The following is an 11,134-nucleotide window of genomic DNA, read 5'->3' on the forward strand; positions in this document are numbered from 1 at the left end:
AGAACGGGGTTAAAGAAGGAATGTGGTTCAATCATACAAACTTCCAGTTATAAGACAACGAAAAGGCCCAGCCATGTGGCCCAATGGTAAAGCACCTAGATTGCAAGCATGAAAACTGTAATAAAGCTTCTGAACCAGCCCATCTTCTGAACACAATTTTGGTGGCACTAGGTTTTGTGATCCTCACAAAGCGTGTGTTTTCTGGCCTATGGGAATGAAGTATGTGCAATTTAGGTCATCAGCACAACTGAAAGGGAAGGGAGGAATAAAGGAAAGATAAATAAGTACTGGATGTAATGTATAACATAACATTTAGATAACACACCTGTTTGACATAGTTGAAAGTTAAGTTTAGATCTTGGGAGATTTCATTACATGGGAAATATGAGATGAAAGATGTTAGGTGTATTGTGGCAATTATTTTGGAACATCTGTGAGTCAAGTCATTGCACAATATATCTTCCATTTACTCAGTGCAGAGCATCAGGTGTATCTTTGTGCAGTCAGGAGGTATGAGATCAAGTGCAACACAGGCAGACATTGCTTTCAGGATTCAAGGGGTTTCAAAGCTCAGTTTCAAAGCTTGATGCCCAGATTGGCTGTGTGTGTGTGTGTGTGTGTGTGTGTGTGTGTTTTGAGATCTAGGGAACTAGTGTCCAGAAACAGAAATATTCCACTTTGAGCTGGCCTGGCTACTTGGGTAGGATCAAGTGACCCTGGGTTCACTGGCCTGGAGCAAAGCAGATTGAGGACTGGAGAACAAAAGTGCCCAGGCTGATGCCTGGTGATGTGTACTGCAGAGCTGAACTCCCGGGATGGACAGCAGAAGATTCTGGCAGCTTTGAGGCAAAACCCCACCTTGCTGAAGCAGTTCAGGCCAGTCTTGGAGGAGACCCTGGAAGAGAAGCTGGAGAGCATGGGAATCCAAAGAGTAAGTTCAAACACTTTGATCCATGTCCTGGCCTAGTTCTAGAGAATTACCACCCATTATCTTCCAGGGCATACCTTCCACCCAGCCCCTGGTGGGGACCTCCATCTCAGTATTGGGTGGTCTCCTCCAATGACTGCAAGGGTGCATCCGATCTCACATCACTGGTCATTGGTTACTTTTCTTTTAAAAATTTCCTATTTATTTAGGTTGGGGGCCACACCTAGAGGTGCTCAGGGGTTTACTCCTGACTTTTCACTCAAAAATCATTCCTGACTGTGTGTTGGGAGTGAAACTATTTGGTATGACAAGGATCAAACCCATGTCGGCTGCTTGCAATTGTCCTATCTGCTGTGCTATCACTGCAGCTCCTGGCTACTTTTCTATGTCCCTCCCTCAATTTTGCTGAGAGAATTGGGATAGAATGTACCTCACCTGGGCATGTGTAGCCACACCCACTCAGCTGTCAGATAAGTGTGAACCAAGTACTGAGTGAAGTCGGCTGGTCTAGGTATAATTGGAATTTGAATGCTTTGAGCCTTTATGCTTGTATTGAACAGCTTAATATTTTTGACTCACTAACGAAATCTAATCCTAAATAAAAACATACCTTGTTACCCAGTAGCTGAGCGAGTCATTCTTGAAAATGCTACTGTGGAGAGTTAGAGTCAAAGAATAAGGACATGGTGAACTTCTGTAGGGTGTGCCCCTATCTGTAGCTTCTCACTTTGGCTCTATATTCAGACTTTGTTGAAAAAAATTTTAAATTAATATCTTCATTTAAACACCTTGATTACAAATCCGATTGTAGTTGGGTTTCAGGCATGTAAAGAGCACCCCCCCTTCACCAGTGCAACATTCCCATCACCAATGTCCCAATTCTCCCTCCTCCCATATCTATCCTGGATTCAGATACCTCCCAAGGCCCTCACTTAGCCCCAGGTAGGTGGCAAATGCCCAGGTTACATCAAAGAGGGACTTGGAAGGGTCCTGACAAGAATGTGTCTGGCCTAATGGCAGAGACTGGGGTGCCCAAAGGAGCAACCGGGGTCTCCCATCATAGGAGGCAACTGGATAGGAGCAAGGCTATTCCCAGAAGTCTGAGGCTGTGATGTTCCTGCAATTGTGAGTGACCCCTTTGTACCTTCTGCTCTAAGATTTTGCTGGGAGTCCCCAACTTAAACAGTAGCTATTGCAGCATTAGGCTGACACTCACCTCAGCCTCTAGCTGTGACATATTCTCCCCTCTCCAAGCAGGTGTGAGAGGGCTAGAGGAAGGAAGCCCTCAGTGCCCCCTTGTTCCAAAGTGAACTTTCTCTTTTCTAGGCTGCAAAGGGAATCTCCCTTCAGACTCTCAAACACCTGGAGTCTATCCTGCGAACCCAGCGGGAACAGAAGGCCAGGAGGTTTTCTGAATTTTTGAGTCTGAGAAAAAAGCTCATCAAAGAAGCCACTGACAGAGTGAAGGGGAGACAGACGGACAGGGCCAATGAGCCAGATGAAGAACCTCCTGGTAAGCAGTCCAGTAACAGTGCCTCCTGGCATTGCTCTGGGAGGGTTCTGACTCCTTTGGGTGTGAGCCCTGCAATCCTCACTATAAACTCTCCAAACTCTCCAGCCTCCAAAACTCTGCTGTTAGAGAAACAGGGTGAATGGGCCTTGGGTTAGAGAGGCCTCCAGTTGCTCAGATGTGCAGCCTGATAGTTACTTCATTTGCACTATTATTTCCACTTGCTCCATCTCCTCCAGCTGTGCTCGATTCCAGCAAAGAGCAACCCCACTGTTTGGAGGCCCACTGCCCCTGGTCAGTGCAGGTAGATAGGCCCAGGCTTGGGAGCATCACGAAACCAGCTGTAGGAGGGGGTAGAATAAAGAGGTGGGAAAAGGCACTGTAAAGTAGTGGGGTATATGGTATGCTGGGCATCCAGGAGACTAGATGGCCTCCTAGATGGAGCCATGTACACAAGGGCCTGCCTTCCTCCATGTTCAATGTTTAAGGAGGAATAGAAAAGTCACCCACACCTTTTAGAGATTTCAAGACCTACTGGGCAAGGATCATTGGAAGTTTTGGAGGAGGAGTTTCAGTGGGTTGGGATCACCTTTGCAAGGTGAGGTCCCGGCTCCTTCGTGTGCTCCTCAGTCATGGAGATACAGGGTCATGGGGAGGGCCCCCGTTGTCTTCTCTGGCAAACAGAAAAACTTGAGCTTTTATTCCCCCCTCCCATTTGAAAAATATTTATTAATTTTTAAAAAATGCTTACTTTTCCAAATTACTTTATTTAAACATCACAGTTTACAAAGTTGTTCATAACACTTCTGTTTCTTTTTTTTCTTTTCTTTTTTTTTTTTTTTTGGTTTTTGGGTTACACCCGGCGGTGCTCAGGGGTTACTCCTGGCTGTCTGCTCAGAAATAGCTCCTGGCAGGCACGGGGGACCATATGAGACACCGAGATTCGAACCAACCACCTTTGGTCCTGGATCGGCTGCTTGCAAGGCAAACACCTCTGTGCTATCTCTCCGGGCCCAACACTTCTGTTTCTGACCTTCAGTATTCCAACCCCAACCTCACCACCAGTGTGACCTTCCCTCCACCATTGCCCCAGTTCCCCACTCACACCCATGCCTACTCCCTTCGCAGGCACAAAATAATTTATTATATATTGCTCATTGCAACTAAATTGTAACAAAATTATCAAAAAACCTTCCGTCACAGAAAATTTTTTGAAAATTTTATATCTCACAATGGGATTATTAAATCATTGTCTCAAGGTTTACTAAGCTGTTTGCTGTTAGGTGAGCATTCTGAGTTGTTATTTGTTGAGCCTAGGTGGCTTCTATGCTTTCTATTTTCATATAATTTGGGGTGTTAGTGTTGAGGAATTTAGAGGTTTTGTGCGGCTGTGCACTCTGTGAATTCTAGGATCTGTGTATCTGGGCAACGGGTTTTCATAGACCCCCAAAGTGTTCGTTCAGCCCACAAAACAGCAGATATGTCTCTGCAGAGATTAGAGGTAAAGCAGTGAAGTTGGGCCATTTGTGTGGTGGCAACTGTGGGATGTAGGTGCAGCTGCTGGGTCCCTGTGGAAAGGGTAGTCTTGACCCACCCCTCTCTGAGAGTGCCCTAGAGTTTTAGCCTAGACATTGGAGCACCCATGAATTTTTGCAGCTTGGCTTGCTTGCATCTCTTGAGAATTGTGCGAATCCATGGGGTTGGCTGATGAGCTGACATGGTGACAGTTGTGGGATGTGGGTCCCAACCTGTACTTTTTCTGCCAAGGGATTTTTGTGCCCAAATCCACATGCCTCTGGGGATGATATGTAAGATGAATCGATTTTTGCATGAACTCATACTTTTTAAATTCAATCTTAATTTTTCTTTACATCCCTTAGGCAATATTATTTATGGACAGAACTTTGGAAGGGGGTATGGTGAAATTTAGCAAAGTATGAAACTGTGCTTCTGAGATTTAAGCCACAAGATGTAGCACCATGTGGACCCTCAGAATATTACTAAGGCCACAGGTGAAAATTGGATGAAAAAGTGGGATGGAGGGGATGACATGGGACTAGGAGGGAAATGGTAGGATGGGGGTGGCCATACAGGAAAGAAAAAGGGGGTAAAGACTGAACACTACTGGAAGTCAATGTTAAGTCCATACAACTCTTAACAAATGAAAAGAAGAGAGGAAAATGTTCAAAACAGCAATTCAGTAAGTGCATCGGACAAGTAGCAAGTGGGTAGTTCCAGTCTTTTAGTTAACAAAATGTTAACTAAGTCACGGGACAGATGGTTGAGAATAGGGTGAAAGTGGTCGATGACTGGGGATCTGTTGTGTTTAGTGGCAGCTTCTGTTCATGACGGATGTGAGGAGGGCCAGCAGAGAACACGCCAGTTCTGTGCTCTTGACCCAGCCCGGGATCCCTCTGCGAGGTCCAGTCACTCCGTCACTTGTTTTCTGAGCTGGCTCTGGACCTAGAGCTACTGGGTGGAGCGATAGGTCCCCCAGGTCCACTGTGGTCAGATGCGCCTGAGCTTGTCTCGCCCCTCGACCTGGTCTCCCCGCCCAACTCGCTCAGGCCACGTCCCTGTGTCCTGGCAGCCCACCTATGCCCATGTCTCTTCTTGCTCCCCAGTGCCCGCTCTTGGTAGGGGCGAAGCTGTGGGATCCGCTTCTGCCATTGACGGGCTTGACTTGGCATCATGCCCCCACGGAATCGGCGCCTCTCCCGGGCCCGTCGGTCCCGCGGCGTCCTCTGGTGGCCAAAGCGCCTTCCTGCCGGGGGGATCCAGGTCGGAGGAGCCGGGCCAGCAGGGGACGGCCTTGAACTTGGAGGAACCCGGGAGACCCACCTGGGGCTCGGTCCTCCGTGCTCTCAGGAGTCCGGTCTACCCCCGGCCCGGGGCCTGAACCCTCCCCATCTGCTTCCAGGCAGGAGCCCGCAGATCTTCCCGGTGGCCCGGGAGGCCCCGCCTGTGGTGCCGAGGTCCCGGCCCGCGGAGCCCCCTAGGATCGACCCTCCAAGCCGCGGCGGCATCCGCACTGGCCAGGCCCCGGCGCCCACCCCTGGCCCAACCCGCAAAACGGGGCCCCCCAGCGCCCCCGCCGTTCCAGGGTTCGGCCTGAGGTTAGTTCTGGCTCTCACCCTCCCTGAGCTCGCCTGGCCCCGAAGGCAGCAGTGCTGGTGCCTTGATGGGTGGTGGCTCAAGGAACCTTAGCTTCTGCTGTCAGGGGTGTAGGGACACTCGCCACCCCTCCGCCCCTTCTGCTTCAGGTGGGTCACTCTGACCTGCACTCTCTTGCTTCTCCTGGGGCAGCACCCCCCCTTTCAGCTCTGAAGAGGACTCCGAAGAGCGAGAGCGGCTTGTGCCCCCCCAACCCCCAAGGGGCCCCTCCAGGATGGGGCTCAGGCCGGAGGAGGACTGGGACTGGTCTGACACCGACTCTTCAGAGGGCCTGGGCCCTGGCTCAGGCGCAATCTCTTCAGGTGAGTGACCAGGCTGAGGAGGCTTTGCAGGGGATGACAGGTGGCACACCTGCTTGCTACTCACAGGGCTGACTCCTGCTTCTTCTGTTCAGGGTACTGGCACTGTTGGCAGTGCTAAGGAGATCTTATGTGGTTTTGGGTATCCGACTTTGGTCAGCTGCACGCAAGGCAAGCAAGCTCTTTGCCTTGCTATCTATTTGGTCCTGCTTGTTTCTTTATGTGCAGCCTATGGGTGACATCATCTAGTCTTTCTCCTGAGCTATTTCACTTAGCACAGTACTTCTCAATTATTTTCTGGAATGCCCCCCTAGAGAAAAAAAAAACAATTTTCGTGCCCCCTCCCCTCATGACTGTAAATAGTATCTTTTTTTGTAAATAGTATCTTTATTTAAAAGCTTTAACCTGCAAAACAAAAATATATAAAATAATTTGAGCTGATTTTTAAATCAGAGGTGATGTCTGGATGAATGGCTACAATGAGCACGTTTTGCAATGCATCACTTTTCGAAGTGTGGTTTGAAGCAGGACACAGTGACTCTCAGCTCCAGAGACATGCAGAGACATAAACATAAAGCTTAGCTTGTTATGACAGTGTTTGCCGAGAGGGGCGAGCCCCACTATTTGAGAAGCACTGAAGCATGACCCACTCCAGTTTCACCCATCTTATAGTACAAAGCAGGGCTTGATCTTTTCTTATAATTGCATACAATTCCACTGTACATATCTATGTACATATATATGCACACATATGTATACATATGTATGTATGCCTCATCTTTATTCATGGATTTGCTGTGTGTGACATGAGCTATTTACAGATCCTGGCTATTAAAACAAACAAAAAAAGAACATAAAACAAAGAACATAGGAATGCGTGCTTCTTTTCCAATTAGTTTTTGTGTTCTTGCTTGTAGATACTTAGGAGTGGAGCTGCTGTGTTAAATGTGAGTTGTTTTCATTCTTTGAGAAATCTCCATTAGAGTTTCCAGTAGTGGTTGAACCAATGACAGTCCCACTTACAGTGGGGAAGTTTCCTTTTCCTTTTCATTCCACCGTGTCTGTTGTTCTTGGGCATCTGGACAGACCGTTCTCATTGTGTGAGGTATCTGGGCCTCCTCAGGTTTCCCTCGCTATTCCTCTTTGTGGTGCTTTTCCTATTCTCCCAACCCTTCTTCACACACTTCTTGTCCACACAGGAGTCTGGAAAACACCTCACCCACATTTTCTGGACACTTGTCACTGACACATATTCTTTATTCCAGGAACACTGGTGAAGTCAATGGTCAAAAACCTGGAGAAGCATCTGGAAACTCCTGTGAAGAAGCCTGCTGGAGGGGTCAGTCTGTTCTTACTGCCCAAGGCAGGGCCACAGAAAGCTGCTGCTCCAGGGAGAAAGACTCATATAGGTGCAAGGAGCTGGGGGGTTGCCTCTGCCCACAGAGTACCCCAGGACTCCATTTTACCCAACAGACCATGGCTGCTTAGATGCATTTTTTCTGAGCAATCTAGAGCTTCCTCTCCACCACCTATGTCTCAGAGGCCTAGTCTCAAACCATTATATTTAGAGCTCAGAGAGCCTCCTCCTGTTCCCATTCTCTAAACCCACATTCCTGTTATTTTCTTAGGAAGAAAAATTGAGAGCTCTCTCCTCATTTTCTTCTCACTTTTTCTGCACATCCTGTACTTGTTTTTCCCTTAAAAATCAGGAAGACGGGCCCGGAGAGATAGCACAGCGGTGTTTGCCTTGCAAGCAGCCGATCCAGGACCAAAGGTGGTTGGTTCGAATTCTGGTGTCCCATAGGGTCCCCCGTGCCTGCCAGGAGCTATTTCTGAGCAGACAGCCAGGAGTAACCCCTGAGCACCACTGGGTGTGGCCCAAAAACCAAAAAAAAAAAATCAGGAAGACATACTTTGGTTTTTAATAGTTTTCTCTGCCTTCCTGCTTTTATTATATATTGTGTGGTTTATTATACAACTCATGTGTAAGTGGGTACCAATAGCATGGTATGCCAAAGGCATGGCATTGCTCAGAGTATGCTTCAGTTCTGTAGCTGAGCAATTTCTGTCTGACTTTATCGTCTAAAAGAGAATACAATAAAAATTGTTGTGTCTGCATCAAAACCCAGGTGGCCTGGGCCTCAGGCCAGCAGGAGAAGAGAGCTCTGGAGGGCTGATGGGGTCTGGGCATTGTCTGAGCTCTCAGCTGATGAAGCGTGTTTCTGTTCTTGGAAGTTTCCTGGGATTCTGAAGCCTTCCATATTGCTTGAGCCATAGTGTTTGTAGGCCTGCGAAAAACATTCAGAGATGGGGACTGGCACAATGACCCTTGGTGCATTCAATTCAGGAATATAGAGAACTGGAAGCTCTGGGCTTCCTGCTCCATCAGGGTAGAGCAGAATATAACATGGGAGTGACACAGGAACAGCCTGCTCTGTCTGAGGAACTTGTCTGGCTTTAGCTGGTGGCATTGCAAGAGTGTTTGAAATCACTGACCCCAGATCTCTGCAGCGATGGGGTCCCCCTACTGTTTCTCCAAACCTATTTTGTCCCCAAGCACTTTGTCCAAGCATGGCTGCCTGACTTTCCCAATCCTCCCAATCCCGTGTCATGCATTTTCTTCTTCTTCCTTCCCTGCAGCTGTCTGACGATGAGAGTGACTTGGATATTTCCTCCTTGGAAGAGCTCACACAGGACCACAGAGAGAAACCAAAGCCCTTGACTCGCTCCAAGTTTCCAGAGAAGTTTGGTCCTACTGCTTGGAATATCAGTCAACCCCGAGTTCCTGGCTGGTGATTGTGCCCCACGGCCTCATTCATAGCTGTTTAGGGTTAGCTCAGGACTCACACTGCAGGAGAGGATGTCAGGCTTCTTGTCTCAGGAACCAACAGAAGGAGAGAAGCAGTGTGATGGTGAATACTATTTCTCCCCTGCTAAGGGCTCTGTAATGGGTTCTGATTACAGGGTCAGGGAGCCATAGGTCCCATGGCTTAGAAAGGGTTAAAACAGGACATCCAAGCATTCTCCTTCCTCCAACTCTATATTCACTGCAAATCAGTTATTGCCATTTGGTCTCTTCCTATTTCATATATGGGGACATTCCATGGAGAGGTCACTTTTGGAGGCATTTAGAGACATATGCCTTAGCCACTCAATATTATCCAAAGTCTTTTACTGAGTGTTGCTCTGGGTCGCCTAGCAACAGTGGGCAGTCAGGGCAGGATGTGAGGAGTGACACGTGTCACAAGTGGAGTGACATAGATTATGGTGACAAAGAAGCCCAGAAGGCAGCTGGGGGAGTGTGGAGAGCTTCCTTGAGTTGTGAAGTGTAGCAGGCCCTGCTTGAGGGAGAAAGAAGGCTTATAGTTGTGGCTTCATATCTCCAAGTGACCACAATATGTAGTTTTTGATATATTTTCCAAATTATGATGATACATAAACTTTATTATTTTTAAAAAATATGAAAAGGATTAATTTGTTATATGTGAATGTTTAAATATAGTGCATTGTTTATAACTCTGGTGTTAAGTTGTTTTTTTTTGTCTTTGGGGACTGGTGTGTTTGTATGAGTGCTTGTGTGTGTGTATGTGTGTGTATGTAAGCACATATCTCAGAACTGAATCTCAATTCCGTCAGTTCAGGTCTTTGGAATCCAATTGCCAACATTGGATTTGTTAGAGTCTCACATATGAGGTGGAATGTGACTGAACAGGGAAAGGCCTCAGAGGCCCACACAAGAATGATCACTGTTATGGGGAAATAAGGGAGGCAGGAGAGAGCAGACTGGGGTCTCCAGAAAGGAGAAAGCAGGAACTGCTCTTGAGAGCATGAGTATACTGCAACCAGCTCTTAGTCACAGACTAGGTGGCCATGTAGTGATCTGTGTCTGCAAGCAGAAGTGAAGCTCAGCCAGATTCATTCTTTATAGATGGACACAGAAAGCACGTGAAGGGGGATCAAATGGCAAACCTCCTCACTCAGGGCAGAATGAGCATGGAGGTCTACAAGCAGAGCCCATAGTTGTGGTCCTAATGTCTGACAAGCCACTTGCCTATGGCCCAGGTCCCTCTTCTTCTATCAATCCTTCCATCCTGGCCTTTATTGACGTTGGGTATTTCTGACACTCAGGTGAGGTCCTGAGGTTCTTGAGAAAACAAGATGAAAGGCATTTCTGAGACTCTAGAAGGTCTAGGGGCAAGGAAGGCTGGGGAGCATCATAGCAAGAAGCCAGAGCATAGCTCAAAGCTTTAGATGGAAATCAGTGTGTGTGTGTGTGTGTGTGTGTGTGTGTGTGTGTGTGTGTGTGGTTATAAGCCTAAACTTGGATAATAGACAATGTGTGGTCCAGTGGCTGTGGGGAGGGAGTAAGAGTGGGGTGGTGATGGGTGTTCACCCTCCAACTAAGAAATCTTACAGCAAATCATATTTCCCTGTCCTCTGAGGTGAGCAAGGAAAGTCTAAGAGAGGCTGATGTACCCCCTAAACCTCTAGTTTGGATGTCAGTTTCTATCATTCTTACGAAATAATAGTGACAGTGAAGATGATATGCATTGCAGGCTTCTCCAGAGGACAGAGAGTGCCAAAGGTACAACAGTTTCTAAGAAAGAAATTGTACATCTCAGGCTCACCTCCAGAATGGGTAATGCATGCTGCTTATAAAGTGGCTTTATAGAATTTTTTCAAACTGCCTTTGCCTGGGCTTTTTATGCAGATACAAATATATTGCCAGGCATTGTTGCAAGGGGAAGAGCTTTGAAAATTTGGCAGTCTTCTCATATTTGATCTTTTTTTTTGGGGGGGGGGCACACCCAGTCATGCTTAGGGATTATTCCTGGCTATGTGCTCAGAAATTGCTCCTGGCTTGGGGGACCATATTTGATGGGGGATCAAACTGTGGTCAGTCTTAGGTTAGCATGCCCTACCACTTGCACCACCGCTCCGGCCCCGATCTTCTCATATTCTTATCACAACCTTCTGTTTCTCTCTCTTGGTTTTGGGATTACACCTAGTGATGCTCAGAGATACTCCTGGCTCTACAATCAGCAATCACTCCTGACATTACTTGGTAGACCATATTGGATTCTGGGGATTCAATCTGGTTGGCCATGTGCAAGGCAAGAGCCCTCTCTGTGCTGGCTCCTCCCTTCTGTTTCTCTGAAACTCCTCCTGAGAGAGGCCACTCTTTTCTTTGTGGTGCTTCAGTTTCTGCATCTCTAAATGAGG

General features: G+C 47.5%; 1 protein-coding gene across 1 annotated transcript in view; it reads left to right on the top strand.

Moving 5' to 3' along the window:
* The window catches only part of DZIP1L (DAZ interacting zinc finger protein 1 like), a 56,235-nt gene extending 47,140 nt beyond the window's left edge, over positions 1-9,095 (top strand). Inside the window, exons 10-19 of the mRNA XM_049775611.1 lie at positions 801-931; positions 2,255-2,441; positions 2,678-2,804; positions 3,849-3,939; positions 4,769-4,859; positions 5,063-5,308; positions 5,359-5,554; positions 5,745-5,914; positions 7,177-7,312; positions 8,548-9,095. Coding sequence (XP_049631568.1) covers positions 801-931; positions 2,255-2,441; positions 2,678-2,804; positions 3,849-3,939; positions 4,769-4,859; positions 5,063-5,308; positions 5,359-5,554; positions 5,745-5,914; positions 7,177-7,312; positions 8,548-8,707 — 1,535 coding nt within the window. The 3' untranslated portion in view covers positions 8,708-9,095. The remainder of the gene's footprint in view (positions 1-800; positions 932-2,254; positions 2,442-2,677; positions 2,805-3,848; positions 3,940-4,768; positions 4,860-5,062; positions 5,309-5,358; positions 5,555-5,744; positions 5,915-7,176; positions 7,313-8,547) is intronic.
* Positions 9,096-11,134: the final 2,039 nt, after the last annotated feature.

The sequence above is a fragment of the Suncus etruscus genome, chromosome 6 (genome assembly GCF_024139225.1).
Source record: "Suncus etruscus isolate mSunEtr1 chromosome 6, mSunEtr1.pri.cur, whole genome shotgun sequence".
NCBI classification, from domain to species: domain Eukaryota; kingdom Metazoa; phylum Chordata; class Mammalia; order Eulipotyphla; family Soricidae; genus Suncus; species Suncus etruscus.